The sequence below is a fragment of the Neovison vison genome, chromosome 14, assembly GCF_020171115.1.
Source record: "Neovison vison isolate M4711 chromosome 14, ASM_NN_V1, whole genome shotgun sequence".
NCBI classification, from domain to species: domain Eukaryota; kingdom Metazoa; phylum Chordata; class Mammalia; order Carnivora; family Mustelidae; genus Neogale; species Neogale vison.
The window spans coordinates 20,520,711-20,548,276 of record NC_058104.1 but is presented as its reverse complement, the minus strand read 5'-3'; the positions used below and the strand labels follow the sequence as shown (position 1 = coordinate 20,548,276).

The 27,566-nt window shown below is 42.1% G+C and overlaps 1 protein-coding gene across 7 annotated transcripts in view; it reads right to left on the bottom strand.

Moving 5' to 3' along the window:
* RBFOX1 (RNA binding fox-1 homolog 1) overlaps nucleotides 1-27,566 on the bottom strand; it is a 1,452,832-nt gene that overhangs the window by 1,180,380 nt on the left and 244,886 nt on the right. For all 7 annotated transcript variants that reach the window (XM_044233296.1, XM_044233305.1, XM_044233301.1 and 4 more), the window contains exon 2: nucleotides 20,312-20,374. In XM_044233296.1, coding sequence (XP_044089231.1) covers nucleotides 20,312-20,374 — 63 coding nt within the window. The remainder of the gene's footprint in view (nucleotides 1-20,311; nucleotides 20,375-27,566) is intronic.

Sequence of the window (27,566 nt, the reverse complement as noted above, 5' to 3'; positions counted from 1 at the left end):
TTTTCTCCATTAATAATGACTTGTAGAGTAAGAATGTCAGAAAATGAGAATAAGAAGGAAAAGCCTTTTTTTTTTCTTCCTGAATTGCTGATGAGATGATCTTTTGTAAAAAGAACGGAGTGGACAAGGGGTATGCGACCTCAAGACAGACCAAGACTCATTCTCCCACCTTCCCACTGGAAAATGTCACTTTTCCCTTTTGAAGTATTTTAAAGTAAAATCTTTATCAGTTAGAAATCAGTATCAGATATGGTTTTGCATCAAAACCAACCATGGTGTTCTCCTAAAGGGAAAAGACAAACTCCAAGAGAATTATAAAGCTACAAAAGTTTGTACATGTTCTGTATTCAAAGCACCTGATTTCATCAGATTTCTCATTAGAAACAAGTGTCCCCATCAATGCAGGATAAAGCGGTCCTCTCACACCAAATGAATACAAAATGTCAAGGTGATTAGCATAGACTAGTCCATGAGCAGAAACAGCCCTGATAAGGCTCCTATCGCTAAATTGGAAGATATGCACAGGAGAGATTTATCAAATACCAAACACATTTCTCAAAAGCATTTGGAGGAATAAATGTTATATTTGGGGGAAAAAAAGTAAGACTGTGCATTCTGAAGCCCAGGCATGTATACCTAACACCCTACTGGACATCTGTTTGATGTCACTTAGCAAAGACAAACTGAATTCATTATCTCCTCCACAGCAATGTGTCAAACCACCCCCTCCTACAGCGAGTGCTCTTCTTCATTGAGATACAAAACAAAACATGGAAAAACACGAGATTCCTCATTTTCCCTTGTTCTTAATCTCTCTCTCATGTATGGCAATTCTACTTGTGGAATACAGTCAGAATTCATTTACATGTGTCCATTTCCACCTTGCCACCTTCTTCCAGACCATCAAAATCTCTCAGCTGCAGCGCCATGACAGATTCCCAACAGGTCCCCCCATGGGTCGCTTGCTTGCCATCCCCAATGCAACAGAGTGATCCTTTAAAATGTAAACAGGCCACCATCGCTTCAAGCCAAAGAAAGTTTTGATAGTTTTCCAAATCCTCTTCAAAATCTGGCACAACATACCCTACAGGAAGCAAAATAATGCACCTCATCCCACTTCTGCCCCACAGAGGGGTCCGTATCCTGACTCCTGGAACCTGCAAATATTTTATGCTCCATGGCAAAGGGGATGAAGGTTACAGATGGAATTAAGGTTACTAATCAGCTGACTTTAAGATAAGGAGGTGATTCTGAATTATCTAGGTGAGTTCAGTATAATTACAAGAACCCTTCAAAGTGGAAGAGAGAAGCAAAAGAATCACTGTTGGAGTGATATGTTGTAAGAAAGACTCAGGCCACCGTTGCTGGCTTTAGGGGAGGCATAGGGCCAGGAACCAAAGAATGCAGGCAGCCTTTAAGCAGCTAGAACACAGCCTGAATGACCCCTTGATTTTAGACCATTGAGACCCCGTTAATAGTCCTGACCTCCAGAACGGTAAGATACTAAATGTGTGTTGTCTGACAAGTCACTGAGTTTTTGGTAATTTGTGATATCAGCACTAGGAAGCTAATTCATGCCCCCCCCCAAAAGGCCCCAGAAAAGGTGGACATTCATCAGTGGCAGCTTCATTTTGTACCACTTTCTGTCTATCCGTCGCCTTTTTTCCTTCTGGATTTTCTCACACAGGTGCTGCCATACATCCAAACATGCTTTTCCTTCTTCCTTGAATATTCCCATTTCCTGTTTGCTCCTGCTCCTAAGTAAGGTCACGGGTGAGTGACGTTGGACTTTTCCACAACTCCTGTCCTTCCCAGTTCCTCAGTGAGGATACCTGGACATCTCTTCATTCGTGATCCCTTAGCACCAAAACATTCGTCACACTTGTTAGCACTTCTTTGCTTCCAAAGTAATCAAATCACCCAAAACTGCATGGCTTTAGAATGCAACCCCCACCTCTCAAGAAACCCTTATCTTGGGAAACTTGGGATATCTGGCCATCCTATCAAGTGGGCGGTCCCAAAACACAGGACCAGGCACAGAAACAGCTCGCAAAAAAACACTGATGAATAAATTCATTTAATTTTTCCACAGTCTTTTTCTGCATGCACACACATCTCTAGTCATATTCCCTTCCACACCTCACCCTTTTATCTAATCATATAACTTCATCCCGGGCTACTGCGTAAGTGGGTATTACCCCATTCTATGACTATACCAGTCTCTTAGAGCTATGGCCCCACACATCATCTTTTCTGATTGATCTTCCTTCTTCCTCCTGTTAAGTTATGAGAATGAGTTCTTGACTCAGTCACTCAAGGAAGAAAATCTTTATTGGGTACCTGTTTCAAAAGCAAACATTAAATTCTCTCTGATAAATTTCTATAGGGTTTGAAATATTCTGTGCTCTCAAAAATAAATAAATGATAGTAACGGTCACCGTCTTTGAAAAGTTGGTGAAATGTTGATTCTTTGGAGAAGAATTAATTCTTTCAGGTCTCTTGGTGCTACTTTCATGTTTAAAAAGAGGAATAAAATTGGTAGTACATAGCTAGGTATCATCTATTGGGAATTTTTTACCTTTGAAGTATTCTTTATAATAAGCAAGAACTTAAATTTCATCCATGACCAAGTTTAACAAAATGTTTTGGTCCTAACCTTCAATTGTATGAGAATTACTCTTTGCTTTATTTGTATGAAGCTATAGTTTTCAAACATTAGTATTAACAAAAATCATGTTATATACCTGTTAAAAATTCAGATTCTTACCTAGGCACATCACTGGATTTTTTGTTTGGGGATCTATAAATTGATTTTCTAAGAAGTAGTTTCAGGGAGTGCTATGGATAGTGCCTTAATAACTTTAAAGGGCAGTAAGTTGTCAAAGCAGTAATATGGTAGAAAAAATAGGTAATTTTGATATAATTCCTTTATATATTTATGGGTATTCAAACACTAATTTAAAAAGAAATATACAGCCCTATGATTACTACAGTATTATTTACAATAGCCAAGATATGGAAGTAACCTAGGTATCCAACAACAGATGAATGGATAAGAAGATATGGTATGTATATACAGATATAGATATATAAATATACATACACATACACACAGAGAGAGGAATATTATGCAGCCACTAGAAAGGACGAGATCTTGTCATCTGCAACAACCCTGGATGGACCTTGAGAATTTTATACTAAGTGAAATAAATCAAAGAAAGACAAATACCACATCAATATGTGGAATCTAAAAAACAACACAAATGAATAAGCAAACAAACAAAAAGCAGAATCAGACCCATAAATACAGAGAACAAACTGATGGTTGCCAGAAGGAAGGGGTATGGAGGGATGGGCAAAATGGGTGAAAGGAAGCAAGATAAACAGGCTTCCACTCATGGAATGAATACATCATGGGAACAAAAGGTACAGCATAAAGGGGCGCCTGGGTGGCTCAGTTGTTAAGCATCTGCCTTCTGCTCAGGTCATGATCCCAGGGTCTTGGGATCAAGCCCCGCATCGGACTCTCTGCCCAGCAGGGAGCCTGCTTCCTCCTCTCTCTCTCTGCCTGCCTCTCTGTCTGCCTCTCTGCCTGCTTGTGATCTCTGTCTGTCAAATAAATAAATAAAGTCTTAAAAAAAAAAAAAAGGTACAGCATAAGGAATATAGTCAGTGATACTAGAACAGTGTTGTATGGTAACAGATGGTAGCTACACTTACAGTGAGCACAGAATAAAGTACAGAGATGCTGAATCTCTATGTTCTGCACCTGAAATGTAACATTGTATGTCAACTACACGCAAAAAAGAATTCTTTGAAAGCTTATAATGACGGAACATAAAGAAAGCATGCACATATTTGTGTATTGGAGTAGGAAGGCATTCAAATAGGGGTTGGGGGTAATCAAGTATTCATGAAATAGTATGTTTCGTGGCAAATGAAGAAATCTTATTATTGTCACTGCTAGATAATATTACCCTAAGGTGTCTGATACGTGGAAGATAACACTTCCTGGATAAAAATGTCTAGTGTTGCCCATACCTCACAGCAAAACAAAACAAAACAACAACAGCAAAAATCAAAGTGTGGGAATCAAACTCTTTATTTTACTGACCTTTTATGAAAATGTTACCCACTTAGGGAGTTGGCATGAACTAGGACTGCCATAAGTGCTAGCTGCCTTCCTGATACGGACCAGCAGGTACCCAAGAAATGCTGGCTCACCATGAAGACATAAAGGGTATCCCTGTAGGGATACTCAAAAAGAGAGAGGTTTCCTCTCAATGCAGAACCTTTCTCTGTGGTGCCGTCTACTATTGTTACTTGGAAACACTTTTCACAGAGATGGTTTGGCAAAGAAACATGATACCAAATGACCACTTAGTCCTTCCTAAGACATTTATTAGAGAAAAATATAGAAACGAGTAGTACTGGTTGCTTTATAGCATGTGTCCTTTTAGCCCACATTTCTGCTTCTGCTTGGTGGCATATAGGAAAGCGGTATCTGCTTATAGATTTACATCGGAATAACTTGTTTTTACCAACTCATATACCTCAACTTCTTTATGATCCCTACTCTCTTGGCCCACCACACATATTGATATGCTCATTCCATCATTTGCTCACATTTGGGGTTTGCCTCAGGTTGGGTCACCCTGGTACAATCTTGCCTTTTTACAAAAATGGCAGTAATTCATATCCCTCACCACAGATTCACTTCTCAGAAACCATTCCTGTTGGGAAGGCGGAATCCAGCAAGACTTGGCATTACCATCTTGAGTCCAAATGCGTCACTAAAGGATAAAGGACACCATCAGACATCAAGGGGTCATCCTTCTTTGGTATTTTGGAGAGAGAGAGAAAAGGGGATCAAAGTGCCAGAGCGTGCATTTCTTGAGAAATGTGTAAGTTCATAACATATATAAATGTAAACCACTTCTAGAATATCCCCATGGAAAGAAATTTTTGAATAATAAGAAATGCTCTAAACTTCAGGTTTCAAAAAATGGGAGAGATTGAAAAATGTTCTTTTCGATGAAATTTTAAGGTCCTTTAGGATAAGGATTTTATTGTAGGCTGCCTTTCTTCATAAAAGGAAATGGGAACAGGGATTTGCACATAGCAGACTTTCAATAAATGATATTTATTGAATCTGATATTTATCAAATGTGAAATAACTGACTTGGCTCTCAGCAACTTTGAAATAACTCATTATAGATCATTTTCACTCAGGGGCTAGAGGATTTCTGTGTCCTGTCTGACTTTCTCTTGTAGCTATATATCTGATCTTACATATATTGCTACCTTATACTTACATGGAATGTTCTGTTATGAACACTGTTGTCACATGTACCATGACATTTTATTTTCACACCAGCTCTTCAAAGAATCTGCGGGCTTCCACAGCTGAGAAGACTGAGGTTAGGGGAACTATGGGTTTTGCAAAGACCCCACAGATAGTGTATGATGAGGTGAGAGCTAGACAACTAGTTTTGGGCTCAACTCCAGCCCTCCAGTGGTAAGGAGCCCAGTCCTCTGTAAGGCATGTCATGATGCACCAGCTCTTCCAATTCTGTTCTAAACATCTAATCCAGCTCTCCTACCTACGGCATGGGGATCTTGAATTCTCTGAGCCACGATGTGCTCATACTCAAATAGGACTAAGGCTAGAAACAGTTATAGAACCTTCTGATTTGTTGATCCATTTAACAGTTGAGAAATCCAAAGCACAGGAGGTCACGAAGTTTCCAGCGATCAGGGGCTAGTTCAAAGATGGGGGCTTGATTCTATGTTCATCAGCTCCTCTCCCCTGGCTCACTGCTTCTCCCACCAACCACGTACGCTTACTGTGCACCTGGGAAGCCAAGCAATGCCCAGGTAGTAATGATAGATACAGAAAATACTGCCAGGCGGTTAACATACTTTTATGACATGTTTTTCAATTTTATTTATTTATTTTCGTTTGTACTACATTTTCACTATGATTAATAGGGTTTGTTAAGGAAATGCCACTCTCCCTGGGTGCATTTACCAACAGCACAGCTCTACAACTTCCTCCCTCTGTTGGCTCTCTTCTCTGATAAAGCATCTGCTTAGAGAGATGCATGAAGCAGCACAGAGTGCCAAAGTCTTCCACCTGGGGCCCATACAAATTCAAAAATGAGAAAACCAACCTCAAAGCCATTGTATTCCATTCTGAGTCACCTTTTCCTGAAATTAATGGAACCACGTCTCCCAGTCTGTCCTGTGTGTTTAACAGTGTAATCTGTAGCAGAATCCAATAGCCTAAATTGATTAAACCCTATCACAGAGTATTCCCTAAGCAATTTTTCTTGCAATTAAACCACTGTGTTGAAAAAGAATTTGGTTAGAAATACTAATGGGTATCCCCAACTGAACTGTAACCTTACTCCTGAGACTCTAGGATGGCACTGCACCCTCTTGACTGACAGTAATGTGAAATGAAATCATCTTAATATTTATTCACTACCTCGAGTAGGTAAGTCTCCAGAAGCAAACAGCTCCTCGTCTCTGACCACAAGGGAAAAATCCTACCCTCCTATCTAGGGTAGAATGGTAAGACTTGGCACACACGCCACCACTCTCCTGTTCTTATACCCCTGGAAGACATTGCTAATCAATCATACCACTTTCCTGCTGAGCTCAGATGCAACTCTTCTCAACAAAACTACAGGAAGCCTTTACTAATCAGAACTGGCAAGAAAGAAGAAATATATTTGCCTGCCCTCTGTCTAGATAGTTTTACTTTACTGAGCCTAGACACAAAATTCCCTATGACCCAATCCATACATCCAGATTTGAGGGAACCTAATTCCATGGGATCCTGAATCTTACTAATCATTATATAATGACCACTCTGGCATCTTCAGCTGACTTTTAATAAAACTACTTTTCTCAAGTGAACAAAAAGTTGACCTTCTCTTCTTCAGCACCACTAGCCAATATTTCTCAAGAACCCCATAGTAATACTTGGATTTCCTCTCCAAGTTCTTATTTCCTTCTTTAATCAAGGCAAGTATATTCAGCTGGTAAAACCTATCTCTAGAAAAATCCTTCTGAGTCTAACCATTCCATTTCCTATTTGCCCACTCCAAAAATAAAGTAATTTTAATTCACTTTAATTGTCCTAAAGCCCTCAGGGCATATAGTAGTTATGTCCTTTTTAACAGTTAGCATAAGGTCGTTGTCTTTTACTTCTCCAGCGAGTGAGGAAGTAGAAAATCCTCTAGTGATAGGAAAAATCACTTTTCTATTAACTGATAAATAATAAAACTGAAAGATGACATATAGTATTATTTTAGAAACTATGGGTTTCTAAGCATTCATTTATAGATTTTAAAAACCAAGTTATAACATACGAGATATAAATTAAAATACATGTCACCTATTTTAAACTCAATGGAACTGTTAAAAACCAAAATTCACACGAATGCATTTCAAAAATCTTACTGGTTTTATTCAACAGTTCGTAAATGGGGCAGCACTCAAGGTAGCAGACAGAAAGGAGTTCTGAGGAGCTGTACAAAGTGAAAGACTTTTACAGGCTGAAAGAAGGAACAGGAAGAAGAAAGTTATAGGAAGCAAAGAAGTGAGTGGTTACATCAAGGTTACTTTCCTTTAGGAGATGGCAGGATCTATGAGGCAGAAGACCTAACCAGTGCTCCTCAGGTAATTTCCAATTAACTGGCTTAAGATTCCACTTCTGGCAGAGCTAAGCTGTAATTAAGTCAAGTCTCAGTTTGGTGATTTGGGGGTTAGCATAAGTAGCTCTATTTGGAGGCTTGTTGTCTTGTTTTTAACACAGTATACCAAAAAAATATCTGTACCCATTTTTTATTTTTTTTTAATTATAGTTTTAAGACCTTTCAGATGGGTAGAAATGCCTAGATCATAAAAAGGACTCAAAAAAATCAAGAACAAAAAAACTAATGAAAAATCAGATAAGTGATACAGAAGACTGTGAGACAATAGAGAAGTTACAATGTTAAAGACAGATTGAAAAGAAGACCATAAATAAAAAACAGACTACAAATGGGGAAATCTTAGAACTAAAAATATAGAAGTACTGGATGTAAACCACAGCTTTCAACAACCTACAAAAACATACCACAGAAAAGAGATGTTAGAACCTTGAGAATACCAATACCTATTGGAGTGCATTTTCTCTACCACCCTTCCTGCCCAATACCACCAATGCAGCCCTGAGAAACCCTGACCGGCATCCATGTGTGTGTGTGTACCTACGTGTGCATGTGCATGTATGAAGACATAAAAGCACTCTGTGCTGTGAAATAGACATTTAAATAAAAGAGAGAACTGATGTTCAGAGAGGTTAAATGAATTAACCATAGTCACAGAGCCACTCATGTGTCTTATAGTCAATATTATTCCTGCCATCCCTAACAGTGTTGCCTATTAAGGTAGCTTACAATTGTTACTCAACCTTTCCAATATATGCTTGAAGCATTCAGATGTTCTGAAATCTTGACTCCCCATGGAGAGCGTAAAGCCTTATTTATGTCTTCCAATTATTTTTCCCCTTTAGTTTGGCTAAAATGCCTCACGCAGTGACAGGTACATAATAAGCACTCAGCAAATACACGTTGATTGAATTTAGCTTTTTCTGCCTTACATGTTGCCACAAAAGTCTCTTAATATTGCTTTCATTTTCATAGCCATTGATTCAATCATTCTTCCTCAAATCTTCAATGAAGCAGGCCACCCCACTCCCAGGCATCCACATATAGGTAAGGAGTGTCTTCATTCACCTTCTATTTACATTGAACTACACTAATTATTTTCCTGCTACCTCACACCCCATTGGTGTTACACAAACCACTGAGACAGCCCTATCTCCTGCAGGCATCACTTGTATCTTTTCAGCAGCCTGTTGTAACATGGTGACAGAACTATTAAGAATGTCAGCCTTCAATGCATGAAGAACTCATGTAAAGCAAACAGTGTCATCCAAGGTAAAACAGCAGCAAAGGGAAATGCAGAAGCCAACAGGACTGCCTCCAAGCAAACTTTAAAGGGGAAGAAGAAACAATTTATCCATTCTTGGGATAAAAAAGAAAAAAAATTTTTAAAGATTTTATTTATTTATTTGACAGACAGAGATCACAAGTAGGCAGAGAAGCAGGCAGAGAGAGAGGGAGAAGCAGGCTTCCTGCTGAGCAGAGAGTCTGACGCGGAGCTCGATCCCAGGACCCTGAGATCATGACCTGAGCCGAAGGCAGAGGCTTAACCCACTGAGCCACCCAGGCATCCCTGGTTTGTTTCTTTTAAAAAAAAAAAAAAAAAAATTCGTTTTTGGGGGGATGCCTGGGTGGCTCAATGGCTCAATGGCTGAAGCCTCTTCCTTCAGCTCAGATCATGATCCCAGGGTTCTGGGATCGAGGCCCGCATCGGGCTCTCTGCTCAGCAAGGAGCCTGCTTCCCTTCCCCTCTCTCTCTCTGTGTGCCTCTCTGCCTACTTGTGATCTCTGTCTATCAAATGAATAAATAAAATCTTTTAAAAAATAAAAATGTGGAAAAAAAAAAGGAAACAAACAAACAAAAAAAACAACCTTCATGATTTCTACGGGGCTTAGAATACACTGGTGATGGATAATGATGCACTAAAGAACTGAGCAAATGGCTGGATTTTATGCGATGTTGAGTAGATGAGGAGGAGGAGGAGGATGGATAAATGGAAGGAGGGAAGGGAATGGAAGGGAAGCGGGAGAATGGATGGATGGGTGGGTGAACAGAGAGACAGATAGGATCCTTGAATTTTTTTCCACCCCCCATGTTCACAACCCCATTCTAAGCCAATGCCATTCCTCCTTCCCAGACTATTTCAATACAGCTCTTAATTATTCTCTTCGTTTCCACTCGGCCTTCACCTAAGCCTTCTTTAGTATAGTAGCCATAGTAATACTTTTCAAAACAGAAGTATAACCATGTTTCTTTCTTTTTTTTCAGATCCTTTGGTGGATGCCTATGGCAGTTACCATAAAATCTGAAATCTGAAACCAATGAATCTCTCTCCCCTGTCTGCTCTTTCAACACCATTCCAGCACTCTGTTCCAACCACACCTTCTTTGACTCCCTCAAAAGCCCCAAATGTCTTGCCACAGCCCAGAGACTTTTCCCTAGAATGTGTCAACTTAAATATCAATTCTGTGATCTCCCAAATTAAATTACTATACTCTCTGCGCAGACTCCCATAACATGCTTGGCGTTTATCTCACAGAACTTACGACAGTTTATAATTATACATTTACTTATGTAATTGTTTGTCAGGGAATTTAAGCCCGTGGGTTCAGGAAACTCGCTTGTCTCGTTTCTCACTGTGTCCGCAGCAGCTCGAACCACGCCTGACAAAGAAGAGCACTTGATGGGTATTTGTTGAGTTAACGAAAGAAAGGCTCCAGTCACCTGCTTAATACAGTGAGAGAGCAATTCCTACAGAAGAGAGAGGAGGAAGAGCATCACAGGAAGGTTGGGCCAGCTCTGATTCCTCACCTCTGACCACATCCCTCATCAAAACTCTCACAGGGGCAAAAGAAGGCTTGACACGTACCATCACGTACCATCAGTGACTTTGAGCACAGCACAGTGAGAGTTCCTCAGGGGGATGCAAAGAGGCACAAGGCTTCTCAGGAGCTCTGTGCAGGTATAGCACCTGCAGGCCCTTCAAACATGTTTGCAGAATTAGCTTTAAAAAAGAAGCCGGCAACCTGTGTCAGCCACGACCATGCAGTGGTAGGACCACGTGTTCTGAATAATAAAAGTCCTTTTTACTTTAGACTGAAACAGTTGCAATCCTTTAATACCTCATTCCCATATTTTTTTATTAAAATATTTATTAAAATCAATATATGAAAATTCATATATATAATGCATACCTATGTGTGTGTGTGTGTGTGTGTGTGTGTGTGTGTGTGTGTATATATATATCTCAAAGGCAAAATTCAGTTTCTTGCTTGCTAGTTCTTCATCTTTGTTTTGCTTTGTCTCGTTTTTTTTCTCAGAATGAAACTTCAGATGCAACCCAGTTAAAACCTTGACAGAGTGTCAAACCACCATGAGGCTAGAGGCATGTTGGGCATCAGAAAAGCTCCGGGTTGTGACTCTCCATGGCTCTCTACTTTGCCTGTACTAACAAGAGTCCTTTTTGATGCACAGTCCCTGATAACCACAGAGAATGTTTCAGTTTCCACATTCACAGCGCCCTGTACTTGATGTTCTCATTCTTTCTTTGCTTAGAGAAGAGAAAGAGGAATGAGAGCCTGTAGGAGAATTGTTTCTCTTTATTTGTACCCGTCATCACCTCACCTACTTTTTAAAGAAATAAATAGAACCTAGACATTAGCTGAGATCCTTATACACTGCCATCCTCAAATCCCCGTGAAGCCAAAACTCCTTGCCACGATTTCCTTAATGAAATGTACAGTCCCATTGGCATTTGGGACCCAGGGCCATGCAGACAGAAAGAGGTCAGTGTAGCGGTCAAAGACGTGGGCTCAACAACTGAAACCCAGCTACACCTCTTGCAAGTCATCGGACTCTGAGCAGTCCAAGCAAGGGTCAGTTTTCTCATCTGTAAAACAGCAGTAATTAGCAAGACCTATCTTACTAGGTCACTGTGAGGATAAGAGGAGGGAATGCATGCAAAAATGCTTAGCCCACGCCTGGGCCCAGGAGCAGATTTCCAACACATTAGGTGTTTATCTTTGGAACCGCTGAGGGCAACACCCGGTTTCCGCTGCAAGGACTTGGGCGGGAACTCAGCACTTCACAGAACTTCCATTAAAACTCACTCCCGAGGGACGCCTGGGTGGCTCAGTTGGTTAGGCAGCTGCCTTCGACTCAGGTCATGATCCCAGCGTCCAGGGATCGAGTCCCACATCGGGCTCCTAGCTTGGCGGGGAGCCTGCTTCTCCCTCTGCCTCTGTCTGCCTGTGCTCACTCTCTCCCCCTCTCTCTCTCTGATAAATAAATAAAATCTTTAAAAAAAAAAAAAGAAAAGAAAACTCACTCTCGAAAACCCCTCACTTTTTGAAGATAGAGGTTAGTTTTATTCTTGGGTGGTATTGGGATGCGGCAGAAGGGGATAGGGATTAAGTCTACAACAAACCAAAGGGTTTCAAATCAGACTTTAGTAACAGCTCCTGATTTCCTCCGGGGCTCCTCCCTGCACACAGGGTTCCCTTCCCACCCACTTCCGGCTGGATCCTTCCGCTCACTCCCTCTCCTTTCTTCTTCCACATCAGAAGCACTACAAGGTCTTCTCTATCTAAAACAGATCACTACTTTTGCTACTAGCTTTTGCTGAGTGGATCACCGCCCCTTAGGCTCTCGGGGTTCCATTTGCCACCCCAAAAGGCTTTCCCCCTTTTGGGGTTCCAAAGAACCCTCCCCCTGCAAAAAGGAGAATTTATTTAATCCTCACAAGAAACCTGTGGGTGGCCATTGTCTTCCTCATTACAGAAGAGGAAATTGGGGCTGGGAAAGGTTAAGTAACTTTCCCAGGTTTGCACAAGTGGTAAACAGAGAGCCAAGATTTGAATCTCCATTTGTTTGTCTTAACATCTTGTGCTTTTTCCACTAAGATCGCAGCTTCCTTTATTGGAATCTCAATGAACTATTGGCTGTGACCCATTGGGTTTATTGAGCACACAACCCAAAGACTCCCAGCGTATTTGTCTTAGCAATGCACAACTTTTGTGAACTTCTGCCAACAAAAGTTTGTGTGCATTGGAATGAACAGCCCATAAAGCTAGTCGGAGAGTACAATGTAGTCTTATACCTGAATTTATGGATATAGCAAGTATACATAAGAATAGAGCCATCAGACCCCTGATTTCCAAACTCTCAAAACTCTAGTCAAGAAATAGTATCACAGAGAGAGATTCTTGAATTCCACTAGTCTCAAAAATAAAGCCTTGTTGTCCCAGAATCCATGGATTCTCAAGCTCATTCTTCCTTAAAGCTTTAACATGTCACAGAGCAGTGGGTTGTTTTCTAATCTGGATTCTCCCTCTATACTGTGGGTTTCTTGAAGGTAAAGATCCTATCTGACTCATATTTCCAAGCCCATATAACCTGAATCCTCATTCTAGGCAACTAAATCACAGGCAGCTAAGAGTAGAAAGCCCAAAAGACAATGTACTGGCTGTAAATTAGCACAATCCATTTCAAAAGGTGATTTAGTGATATGCATCCTAAGTCATAAAGATGCTGATTTCCTTTGACTGTACAATTCCTCTCAGCGGTATTTACCCTTAGGAAGTTACTCCAGGGAAGAAAACTCCACAGATCCTGAGTGATTAACTCTGGCAAAAATGGTGTTAGTGAAAAGAGCAGAGAGCTCCTAGATATTCCATAGTAAAGGAATAAAACATCACCCTGATGATACATTGTGTAACCCTTAAGATTATGAATGTAGGGAGTGCCAGAGCAAGATCAAAAAGACAAAAAAGCTCAAGCTAAAACTGAAGGAAGAAATTACAACACCAAACCACAAGCCCATGGTGACCATGGCTTTGGAGCACATATCTGGGGATGGATTACATGGAAATGTGGGAAATTAAACCGGCTTCATGGCACGGGTGCAGGCTAGAACATTCCCGGCACAGGTAAACCTTGTTTCCTCAGTGTCTTCAGAGGAGAGCCTGGATTCTATTCTGAAATGAAAGGCAGGCCCTTGGAGCAGAGCCCTGGGTGAGAGAGCACAGCTTTGCATGCAAGACATGGAGATTCCCCTTCCTGGAGCCAAACCCACACCGGCTGTAGTGTGTGATTACGCTCTCAGACCATCTGCTCAGGGGCTGTGAAGGCAGCCATGTGTCCTCCTGCCTGGATGCCAGGAGGACACCGATCACTAGTCAATCTGCTTGAAATTGCCTCCGATGATTAGTGTGTAATGACTCAGGTAGGTCATGGCCAGGGACGTTTCTGTTATTAATGCATTAGCAGCTGTAAATGGGCATTGATTCTGCACAGAGTGCAGGTTTATGGACTTGGTGGGGAGAATCTGGCCCTGTGGAGTGTAAATGGTCATTGCTGGGGGAGGAAGCACCCTGCAAGGGCATTGTACTTTGGAGAAGAGTGAGGAAGGCCAGCCAGCTGTGAGAGGAAAAACCTGACCTGAGAATACAGAAAAGAAGAATTTACATGGAACAGGGCCACCTCTTGGCCCTCTCCCATATTTGAGACAGATCTAATCATATCCTTGCAGTCTGACCCCAATAAATATTCCTGTTTATGACTGGCTAGTCCATGATAACCGAAACAATCCGGATGTTTTGTTTTATTTTTTGTTTTATTTACTTTAAATTTTATTTTACAGTTTTACCATAAATTAAGGGCCTCTTTCATTTTAACATCCCTACCACTCTGGAAAAAATCCAACATCATTTATCCAAAGCTAATTGTAAGTGAATGAATGAATGATAACATTACCAGGGTAAGAACATTGACTTACATATCAGTGTCATGGCACTCTGAGCTGGAATGTACCACAGTACAGTTTTTCAAGATAATTGATCCTTCTTAAATAGAGAGACTGAGGTCCAACGAGTAATCTGCCTCCCCAGCGATCATGCACACACAGGCCGCCCAGTAGAAGGGACTACTTCTCCATTATGTAATTGTTCTGAGTAACAATAACTTATCATTGTTACCATTTATTTACCTCCAACTGTATGCCTGGCACACAGCTGGGGCTCACACCTTCTGAGGCAAGAATTCTCATCTTTGGATACAGCTGCCTGAACTCAAAAGAAACTAGCCACATGTTTTTGTTTTTTTTTTTTTAAATATATTCTGGCTGACAGCCCTCAGAGAAAGTTTATCTTCTCAAAAGAAATCTGCAGCCTCTTCCATTTGGAAAAACCAAATTCCTTGTTTCTGTGACTTATGAAGCAGCCATTCTTTATGTTTGTCATTTGTAATTTGCAGCCATTGCCACAGGTTCACCAATATCTCCCATCCAAGTACTAACCAGGCCCGACCCTGCTTAGCTTCTGAGATCAGACAAGATCGGGCGCGTTCAGGGTGGTATGGCCGTAGACAGGTTCACCAATATCTCAAATAAACAAGCTCACATTACAATGCAGAGTAGAAACAGCAAGTAGATCTCATCTTTAGCTTCAGTGAAAAGATTTAGCAGAAGCCCAAGTCATAATAGTCATTGTTTTTCTTAGGTCATTCGACTGGTAACTAATGAATAATTAGGATGAAAAGAACGATTTCACCTCTCAGGTGCTCCAGTAGAAGAGACTGCAGGTGAAACCTGCCTTCATTTCCTCTAATTCTATAATGCAACCCATGGGTGTGGACCAAACTGTATCAATACCAGTTATTAACAGAGCAAACAGAAAGTGGCCTATCCATACTGTACTAGTCCCAGACCTACGCAGCATATTCATTTTCTTGTCCAGAAGACAATGAGTTCATTTTTGCCCACAGCTAGGGGGTGGGGAACAGCCACTGTTGGTCATAACTCCGCACCCTCTACCTTGCTGAGGTAATGATGCTTCCCTTCAACCTTTTCTTCTGTGGCCTTGTTTCTTTCTTGTTTATGCACTGAATTCCAAGTCAGAAGGGGTCTTAGTTGCAGACTATTCTAGTTCAGCTCCTTATTATTGTTATTACTTAATGAAAAAAAAATTAAGTCAGATTGGTCACTGTGTCAAGGATCACGTGGTCAGTTCACAGAGCCTAACTCTCTTGGTTTTTCAAAGGCTGATCTAGATTGGGAGGTATGGCAAGGGAGTGCTATGAGGGTTACGGTTGACAAAAGAATGGTTTTGGACAGGGTTATCATCATTCAAAGAAGTAAGCCAACTCGATAATTCACTCCATATATATTTATACATATACACATATATGTGTGTGTATCTATATATGTACTTGCCACTTCTGTGGCATTGGGGATAGAGCAGCAAGCAAGACAGGTAAACGTTATGTCTTCAGAGACCCTCTAGTCCAGTGGAAGAAGCAGATAATGCATAAGACATAAATACGATAATTAGAGCACGTGAGGAATGCTATGGAAGATTTAAACTGGGTGAAATGATGGGGAATAATGAGGCGGGTAGTGGGGTGCCACTTGAGGCTCGTCTCTTTGTTATCCACAGTCCTGAAATGCTGCAGTCATACACACCTTCCCTGTAACTTTCATTCTTTTTTGTCCCTCTGTTCAACAATAAGGGAACAAAAGAAAATGTTCTTTTTTTTATTTATCTGCCTATACTCTCTGATGCTTCACAGTCTTGTATAGTCAGTAAATCAGAAAGAGACCCCCAGCCCCCACCCCAGAGTTCCTATTCCCAGTCTAGAAGGGGAATTAGGGAGAGCAGGAGGGATTTCACAGAGCTTGCTATGCAGCAGCTCGAGAGAGATAAGAGATCCAGATTTGGCATGTGTGAACACGGATGCCTGGCGGTGGGTGGTGGGTGGCGGGTGGTCAAGTGTCAGAGCAGATGGGAAGGTCAAATGAGGCCATCATTTGATGTGTCCTCTACACCGTGAGACTCTAAATCAATGGCATGAAACCCACCCTAGGCCTGGCCGTCATTTAAATTAATGCTCTTACACTGCTCCCACTCCGGCTCCCCCTCCCTCCGGTATTCTTCGGATGGCTGACCTCTCCCATTTTTAGCCCATCTGCTGACTTTTAACTCCAGAGAACTCCAAGTCCCTCAAGACAATCATTGCTCTTTCTCTTTCTATTCACCTTATACTGTTCTACTCTTTGCCTGCTCCACAGAGTCCAGATTCTAAAAATACTATCCCAGGGTCAAACTTCTACACTGAAAACAGGCTTAGTATTTTCTTTATCTTACAAGGGGAATCAAGGAATTAAAGTACACATTTCATCAGGAGAGTCTTAACAGAGATAGATAACTGGAGTGTGGACTAAGAATAAAGAAGGGTTGCTCCTGCTGTTAGGACCACAGGTAACAAATTTTGGAGTCAGGAAGTAAATGCACTTGGGAGTCAAGAGAACAACATGTTTGATTAGAAGACAAGGTTTCTAGACATACTGAGGGAGGCAGTGTTGAAAGCAACTAGCTTACTGAACACGTAACTTCAATGATACTCGTGTTTTGGGAACAGCAGTCCTCCAAGATGTAGAATGGAATCCAAGGGATGGTGGCTTTAGGCATTAAAACCACTTAGAAAGACTTCACCACCGTTTGAGGAAGGAGTACCTGGAGTGATATGTCAACAGAGGGAACAGAGAAGGGCTTTCGACAGGCCCAGGCCTCACTCCTCTTGTGGTGGTGGATGAAGGTCAAGAGACAGTATGTAGTTACTGAAGCTTGGGACTGGGTTACCCGCAGAGAGAATGGTGTCCAGAGGAAAGTGAGCAGGGTGTGGTCTGATTTAAGTGTTAGGCATTTGGAGTCAGACGTACAGCCAGAAGCAAGTGCAGATGTACAGCAACCTTTGCTGCAAAGAACCCTGGAATTCAGTAATAGATTCGGAGTGTGTTATTCTAGGCCCATCTAGGCCTTGGCAAAGCAGACATCATAGCTTTGAACAAGAATTAGAGTAGTAAGTAGAAGACAAAAGACAGCCATCATGGAGATCTAGAATGGTCTACCGTCTAAGGTCAATTCTGTTTCTCCCACATACGTAACACTCCATCTATCTACCCACCCCCATCCCTCCACGTGCTCACCTGTCACTATGCCCAGCAAGTGCTGTCTACTGTGACCTCTATCTTCAGTAAAGGCTGTAGATATAATCAGAGGTTATATACTGTCTATTAACCAGAGTATAACAGAGACCAACCCGTTAGAATGAGCATATGCTGCGGCATTGAAGGATCATTAACTCTTTTGTTCTGGATGAAGGGTTCATGTAGGGGAATAATACGTACAGAATTGCGAGGAAAGAAGATGCTTAAGGGGTTTGGGACAGCAGCAGTTTACCAAACAATGTCTACACAGGTAATACCAGCTGGATACCAGCCTGGATGCAAGGACGGAAAACTCAGAACTGGCTCCCATCATATGGAAGATTATTGCTGCCATATGACAATGCTTAAATTTAAATCGACTAAAAATAGACAAAGTAGTAAACTTAGTTCCCTGGTGGCAGCAGCCACATTTCAGGTACTCAGTGTGGTTAGTATACTGGACGGCACAGAGAAAGAATATTCCTAGCAGGACAGAAAATTGTGCTGGAGAGCACTGGACAAAAGAAAAAAGCAAACACTAAATTAATTTTTGGTCAATTAATTAATAAATTATAATTCTGGCACAGCCTGCCAGGGGAGTATAATCTGATGGAAGACAGAGATCTTAGGAAGGCTTCCACTGGAACTTAAATTTTAAAGTTGTAGGAAATGATTCTGAGGGTGAAGTTCAACCAAGGACCCTACTGCCGCCAGCCTCCTGTAGGTTTCCACTTGGTCCTAGACACTGACTGAGGTTCACTGCTCCAGCTCTCATCACACGGAAACCCTCGAAATCTATTAGGTACACAGAAATTGGGCAGCTGTTCTAAATATCCCCAGTGAGAAGTTTTTCCATTTCTTCCCTTTTTATTTTTTTTTTAAATTATCAGGTATCTACACACTAGTATGGAGCAGCAAATTAATAATTTTTTCCTCCTTAGACCACAATCGTAGATATGGAAATACCATATCCAAAGACAAATTAACATGAGCTCCTTACAACACTGTACTAATTATCTCAGGGACCAGAGGCTCCCCTAGGTTAGAAATTTCAGCCCCAATCCAGCTTTGGAACATGGATTCCTTTCTGAGAAGCAGTAATTTGTATCATGTTGAGAAGGTAGAGAGGAAGGTGGGAGGGTCGCACATAATCTGAAAACCCATCCTTGAAACTTCCTCCCTCCATCCCCACCCTGTCTGCTCCAGCACCACAAAGGCATCTATGAGAAGAGAAGGATACTGATGGAAATGGAAAAAGATAAAGTAACATGCATATTTAACTTTACACCAAATAGATTTGAACAGACTTCCTGCCAAACAGCCCCTCCTTTCCACTTACAGAACCTCGCAGTTTTTAGAAAATGCTGTAGCCTGAACTTCAAAGGCATTGAAAGATAGATGTGGCATGTAGGGAATTAGACACGAAATTTCCTTTATTATTGGGAACAAAAGCTGTGGGTCTAATCTCCTGTGTGATACAAGCTTTCCCTGATCAGGGTTACACTAAGTCACTCTGATGTAGCAATCAGTGAAGACACCATCTTTTTTATTTCTTTCTGTCTCCTCCCTCCTCTACCATTCATATATGCAAATTCTGTACCCAAAAGGGGACTCATGCCATACCACTGAGGGCAAAGAATTCCCTTTGATCAGGCTCTTCCAGGCCTGGAATCCCCCAGCCTTGGATTCTTCCTGCCCCTTTATGATATTTGATGCATCAAATTATATTCCACCAATCTCAAAAGTAGGACGTGTTAAAAAAAATTCTAAAACCTTACAAGGGAAGCTACATCTTGAGAAAAAAAAAATTTTTTTTTCCTTATACCCTTTTAAAGTTAGCCTTTTAAAACTTGGATATTTACTATTAAATTATTACAGAGCGATTCATAAAACAAGTTGTTTGGCCACAGAACTACTGCAGAGGAGAGCAAATGTCCCAGACTTTTACAGAGGCGTTTGTCTACCAACACCACCACCTCAAAAGCTAGTGTATCGTAAAAAAATAAGAGTCGGGGAAATCGGAGAAAATACTGCTGGCTTCACCAAAAATCAAGTCCTTGCGCACAATGAGAAAGGCAGACGGCGGAAAGTGCTTACTTGCGAAAAACAAATGCAATTTCTGAAACGTACCCCAGCATCCGAAAGTACCAAATTTCTTTTTCTGCGGTAATTTTTATACAGTAGTAATGTATTCTGGCCCAAAATGAATTGTTCTTAAGTGCCTCAAGAAATATGTGGTCTCACTAACTGATCTGTTCTGCTTTGCAGGGTCATGTAACTGGGAGAGAGGGATGAGGTTTCTCCTAATGAGAAAAGCGCAGGGAACAAAAGGACAACAAAAGCACATTTCATTTTAACCCCTAGCCAGTAGTGGTAGGGTTAACCCCCTGACACGCACACACATTTCCTGTGTTCCTTGTGGGGGTTCTGCCCAGCAAACCCTCCCCTCACCTCTGAATCCAACGTAGTAGTGCAGAAAAGAAAGACACAGGCAGGCAGCCCAGTGTTTGTGGGAACTTCGGGCCCGCTGAAGAGAGCTTTTCATCTCAAACACGATCAAAGAAATAGATGTATTTATGTAATGAAGGTTCAAAAAGTGGTCACACTTACTGAATGCTGAGTCCGATCAAGGAAGCCGTAAGTTCCACTGGCATGAGTTCTTTGAGCCGTGTCCTAGGGAAGAAGAGAGGGGAAGACTTTAGGATGGAGGAAGGTATTGTATTGTGCCTTTACTTTTTTTGTCATAGTCACATGTGGCTAACTTCTAAAACAGGCTCCTGATACTATGAATTGGACAACGATGATGGTGGTGGTGATGATGGTGATGAAAATGATTAAGTCAGTTAAGTGCCTTTGACTCAGGTCATAATCCCAGGGTCCTGGGATCAAGCCTGCATCAAGATTCCCTGCTCAGCAGGGAGTCATTTTCTCCCTTTTCCTCTGCCATTCCCCCTGCTTGTGCTCTCTCTCTCTCTCTCTCTCCATCAAATAAATAAAAATCTTATTTGAAAAAATCAAATCTTTCAATATATTTTCATTTAATTCTTTTACACTGCAATAGAAGGTGTTATGATTTTCTCTATTCCAGAAGAGGAAACCAAGGCTCAGACAGCTCAAGTAAGTTGTAGGGAATATGCATGTAGGTGACAGAGCCTGGATTTGAAGTTGGCGATTGAACAGCGAGTTTAGAACCACTCTGCTGAGCTCTTGCCTGCCACAGCGAGCTCTACGCCGCAGGATGTTTTCAAGGAAGGATGAGAAGCCAATCTTTCAGAGACGTTATTGTGGATTTTCCCACATGGAATTAGGTGAGATGAAATAAACTTTAAATATCTTTTCAACTCCAGAACTCCAGGATTCTATAAAGTTCAATCCCACGATGGCCCCACTTAATATTCAACGTGACTCCATTTTGCAATGAATAAAACTGGCATTTTTAATTAAAATTGTGATTTTAGGTGTCCCATCAAGAATCAGTTTCATAAGCATGGCTATCATCACCCAATCAGAAGGAGGAAGATCCACCTTCACTGATATTTAAATAAACCAAATATCACACAAACTGCAAACGGCCATTATAATCTCATATAATTCATTGAGTTGGGGGAGAGGTCATATCCAACCAGAAAGATTTACTAATAGATCTGAAAGAGTTACATGGCACCCTATATTCAAAAGAGAGTTACTCCTGACCCTTTCACCTTCTGGGAGACACATGAAGAAGTGGGATTAATTTGCAGGGTTCTAGAATATTGACCCAGGGCTCTATTACTCCTCCTAAGTACTGACACAATGTACAATCAGACTCAAAGTAACTCCCAAGTTTCAGAGCTTGCTTATAAACACTACTCACAGATATATGTTTGGAAAATATGCTCCCTTTCTTAGTATCTTAATATGATGGACTTTCTTTTTTAAATCTTCCCATTTGGTGAGCTCACTGATGTTGGTAACTTAGAACATCTGAGAACACTGAGTGGTTTCAAAACACTGGGAGACAGATGTGTATCTGGAGAAGCCCACGGGTGCACACAGCTATGACGTAGTGAGGACGGTGGTCACAGTGGTCATTTGTCTGTCCTTTTCCTGCCCTTCATTCATTCATCTATCCCATCATCCAAGGCTCTGCTACCTATCAGCTTTGTGACCATGACTGAGACACTTAGCTTTTCTTTGTCTCAACTTCCTAATCTATAAAATGAGAACAAATACACTACTTACCTCAATAGATTGAGGCAAGTATTAAAAGTTAGTATCTGTAAGGCACTTGGCATTGTGCCTGGCACAAAGTCAGTGCTGTTTAAAAGTTGTTTATTCTTATTATTGAAATATATTTAGTATTTTATTAGTTTCAGGTGTACAACATAGTGATTTGACAATTATATACACTATGAAATGCTCAATACATTAAATGTAGTTACCACCTGTTACCATGCAAAATTATTATGATACCATTGACTACATGCCCTATGATGTAATTTTCATCCCTGTGACTTACTCATTTTATAACTGGAAGTTTGTATAAAAGCTTGTTATGGGGGCACCTGGGTGGCTCAGTGGTTTGGGCCTCTGTCTTTGGCTCAGGTCATGGTCTCAGGGTTCTGGGATCGAGCCCTGCATTGGACTCTCTGCTCAGCGGGGAGCCTGCTTCCCGCCCCCTCCCACCGCCTGCTGCTCTGCCTACTTGTGATCTCTCTCTCTGTCAAATTAAAAAAATATATATTTAAAAAAAAGTTTGTTATGATTTACTAAGTGCTTTTTTACAGCAAGCACTGTCCTCTTGATGCCTACACTCCGTGGCACTCCGGGAGGTTGGGGAAGACTTGCCGGAAGTGGCAATGGAAATGAACTCTTCATGCTGAGAAGAAGGTAAGCACATGAAGTGAAAGAACAGGATTTGGAGAAAGAAGGTAGGAACAGTTAGAAAATGAATAGTCAAAGTATGTAATTATCTTCTATAAATTCATAGAATGCCTCAGTTGGAGAACTATCGGTGTGTCCTAATAATGATAAAAATATCAGTGATGATTGTAACAGAAAAATACTAGTAGTAATAGTTTTATTGAACCCAAAGTATACCCAGGCTTTGTAGCAAAATATGCATGAGTCTTCTTATTTATTAAAAATGGCTATAGTTCCTATCCTCAAGTTCAGCCTTCTTAACCCTTGCCCTCCCTCCTCCAGTCCCTTCCTCCTTCCCTTCATACACTCACCAACATAGTCTAGGATCCAGCTAAAACGCACTACTTGAAACACGTACATCCACCTAAGTGTGACCTTCTCTCTGTTGCTTTTGCTGACCTGTTCAGCTGGACTGAATTTTTTTCCAGGGGCCCTGGGGTCTGTCACAGAGCCTTGTCTCTGAACAAGAATCATACTCTCTAACCTACTGTAGAGTTGGCCTGCTCAGACTGTGGACTCCTAGAGGACAAGGACAATGTTTTATTCAATTTGGTAGCCTCATCGCCTGGCACAGTGCCCAGATACTTAGCAGCGACTCACTACACTGGACAGCATAAGCAGTGATTCCTCATTGACACAAAGTGCTACACCTCCAGAGAAGGGCACTGAACTTCATTCCAGAGGGAGGGTCTCCGTCAGCCATTAAATGGCCTTCACTTGTGTTCCCATACCTGGTACCCAGATGAAAATGTTAACCTCTCATGCATGTCAGCTTTATGGCCACAACTTTAGATTTGCTTTAAATTCAACCTGCAGTTGAAATGAATTTATAACCACACACCCTTATTGATTAGTAAGAATCAGTCAAATCCTCCAGGTGGATAATTTTATAAAAGCAAACAGTGGAGGGGGTATCTGGGTGACTCAGTCAGTTAAGCATCCCACTCTTGATTTCTGCTTAAGTCATGGATGGTCTCAGGATTGTGAGATCAAGACTTGCATTGGGCTCTGCACTGGGCATGGAGCCTGCTTAAGATTCTCTCTTTCCCTCTCCCTTTCCTTCTCTCTCTCTCCCTCATGAATGAATGAATGAATGAATGAATGCAAACAAAGGCTGGGAACCACTATTCCAAGTTGAGAACAGAAATGGTCATTAACAATGGCACATTGTCAGACAGTGAGAAAAATCCAAGATACTCTCTAGCGTAGAGGAGTTCCAGAGCAGTTGTATATATTAAAACAAAACAAAACAACAACTAAGATTGTCCTGAGTTTGCAATTACTCTTGCAATCTACCTAAAGAGCAATTTGTGACCAGGGAGAATCCTGGGTCCCCATGGACCTGGGTAGAATTTTCATCATACCAAGACTGTGCCAGAGCCCAAAGACTGCAAGGGAACAAAATGCAAAAGGACATCAGAACAAAGTCAGGCAGACGGAGGTGAAGGATGGCTTTCTGCATTAGCTGCCCTAACCTCTGCTCTCATCAGACGGACGCACGAAATAGCGAACCAATTACTTCCAAAACACTGGAGTTGATGACCCCTGGGCAGGCAGCGTGCAGTTTAACTGTCTTGCTTGGTGAACAGGGCTGGCTACTGCAGTGTTTCCACTCCCACAGACAACCACCGACTGCTTTGGGGTTTCCTCACCTGACGACCACAGTGGGCTGTGGAGATCACCTTCTGGCTCCAGGCGTGCACCTCGCATCCTTCCACAGAGCAGGCACAGTGATCTTTACAGAATGTGACTGTGACTGTACTATTTGACTGATTAAACCTTGCACTGATTCCATTCCGGACCGAGTCTGACATCCTGACAACCTGACTTCTTGCACGCTCTGCCTCTGGCCACAACTCCAGCTTTATTCACTTATCACCCTCCTTCTGGACCCCCTCGCGTACCAGCCCTGGGGACCTTCCAGTTCTGGATCGTACTTTACTCGCCACCTGCCACAGGGATGTTGCACATGCTGCATCTCCAGGCTGGGATGCTCTTCACACCGATGAGCTCCCGCTCATCATGACTTTCTTGTGGAAACCTCTACCACCTGGTCTCCAGAGCCCTTCCTCCATAGCACACATCGCAGCTGTCACGTAACAGTGACAGTGATCTGACTGATGTCCATCTGCCTCCACTATGTCAGCTCCCTGAGGGCCGGGACTGCATCTGTCCTGCTCACCATTTTATTGCCAGCTCTGACCACACTGTTGTGGCTATGAAGGCATTCAATATGTATTTGCCAAAGGAAGGATAGATGGAAGGGAGGAAGGGTGGAAAGAAGGCTTCCTCGCCCTGTTCCTAACTTTAGACAGACTTTGGGTGACTACACAGCTTTTCTGAGTTATTCGCCTCCCCATATCCCATCTCTGCCTAGCATAGGTACAGAAATCACATATTCCGTATACGATCCTGTCTCCATGAGGGCAGTGTTCCATAAGGATGGAACCTCACCTGATCACAGGTCAATTCTCTCTCGGGAAGTTAGAGGGCAGTCTTGAGTTTTTGCTAGTTTCTAGAATTGAGGACTCCCTAATGGTGGGGTCACCATCCTCTGCCAGGTGTTCGGCGAGAAGAAGAGAAGAAGCCAGGCTCTGGAGCAAGAAGAATGCAGCAGAGAAAATAGGCAATACTGGAGAGGCCACGGGAGGGAGGTTTCTGAGTGGAGCTGAGACTCATCACTATGGTGTGTAATAAATATCCCCATTTCTTGAGCTATTCTGAGTGGGTTTCTGTTACTTGCCAATAGAAGAGCCACACGCAAGATACTGGTCTCAATGGATGGTATATCGCCTGGCTGGGGCATTCTCCACCAGCCCTTCGCACAGATTAGCAAGCTGTGTCTTAATCAGTGATTTGAGTGGGTGCATGCTCTCCAGCCATACCCAGGGGTCTGAAGGGGCATCAAGAATTGAGTACTGCAGCCAGTACCACATGGGCTTATTATGTGCAATCTGGCAATGATGGGGCATGGAGAAGCTAGTGCTGATCACACCTGGGATGGAAGGAGAGTGAGCCTAATTGGGGAGTACACTGCAGCTTCCTTAGGTTGGAGATAGAGACCCTCCCCAAGGGAATCCAGTGACGGTCAGGCATGTAACACAAGGCTGCTGACCAATGCAGGTGGGTGAGCGGATCAGCCACACTTGGTCATGCAAAGAAATCGTGTGTCCCTAGATCAGCTACAGACCCTAAAGACCCTGAGCTCTAGACTGAGAACCAGTAGGTCATTTTACTGTCAACGCCTGGTTTACTTCCTCGTGAAAGCCCTGGGTTAAAGGCCATCTCCCACTGTGATCACACATAAATAAACATTCTACGCAGCAAGGGGATACTTTGAAAGTTGGTTGTCCCCCATCATCTTTTCACATCCTACCCCACCCCTTCAGATACCTAGTCTCTGTGTTGAGTATCCCCAAAATATGCTTTTCTTCCCCTTGTATTTGTTAAATGTAAGTGACGGAGCTGAACAAGAACAAAAGCCAAAGGCCAGTCGTTCTAAACAGAAATTGAAAGTCCCAAGCCCTCTCATATCACTAGCCAGTCCCACGCCTAGGATTCTGTGCCTTTTCTGCTCAGTAACCATGTGCCTATTTTTCATGTGCCCGGGGAGACCTCAGCAGGCACAATGAAGAGCTCCCTCGTCCCCTCTCTTAGAACTGCACACTCACGGACGATGGTCTCTACGTCTTTTCTCTCCAATGAGTTTACAGTCCTCAGCACCTTAAAGCCCTAGGCTGGGTTTTATCTTATTTATGAGTGACAGTATTACATGGGTTTTGGACAGAGAATTGGGTTCAAATTAATTCTCTTATTCATTAAGCTATGTAGCTTTGGGCAAGCTGTCCAACCCCTCTGAGCCTCAGTTTTCTTCTCTATCAATTGGGGATAATAATGCCCTCCTCAGAGGGTTGGTGTGAGGACTACACAATGTAATTACCTGCCATTACTACTCAACAAATGTTTTTCATACCAGATATCCAAGAATGATGCCTACCTGGTCAACAGCAGTCTTTCCAATTTAAAAAAAAAAAAAATTCTTAATGTACTTGGCAAAATTTTGCCAAAAGATAAGACTATCCAAAAGACTGTGACCGCAAAGCCCGGGAATACCAGTGGTCAGCAGAGCACCTGACACATGGTAAGAGCTCAGTAAGAATTCCGAAAACAGGGAACTAATGAGGCCTTTCCCTTAATGATGAATACAATTGTAGCTGCTATTTCAAGGCTTATATTTGACTTGTCATACTGTCTAAATGCAATAAACATCAACTAGCCTGCCCGCTGCATTTAATTTGTCTATACTCACCTGTCCAGCAGGGGCTCAGGTAAGCTATCTGTGACTTACCTCTCCATGGGAAGCTTCTTCCTAGTCTCCCTCCCTAGAGAACCAAACTTCTACTCAAGGGACCTTCGAAGCTCCAGGGACCTTCGAAAGACTAACGATATTACATCCCACATGCCACCCTCCTTTGAGGCTTATTGTTGGTGTGTTTAATTTCCTGTCTTGGCCTTACAGGAGATTTCTAATGTTTGGGCTGTAGGGTATGTTCTGATTAAAAATAATCCTCTCAATTATAGGTTGGCATGAGCCTACCGTCACACGTACTCTGCCACCAGCCTCTGCTTTCCTGTCAGCAATAATTGTGTCTGCAGTGCCTAACTGTAAATGAAAACCCAAGGGGCAAGTTTGGGTCCCTGGTTCCCAGGCCGCACTGGATCTTTTAATTTGCACTGTCTGTCAAAAAGATGCTGCTATGTGTACTCCAAAGAAAACCTGAGACTTTCAGATTCAAGGCTAGAAAGAGCAAAGGTACCACAGCCTTCTTGGAGAAACTGTATTTGAACCCGCCAGAGATAACAGGGTGTGTGTAAGGCAACGAGGCTCTTTTTATTCTGCTCCAAACTTCACCTAAACCTGGTATAAAAAGGGAAGCTGAACTCTAGGGAAATTCCAAGACAT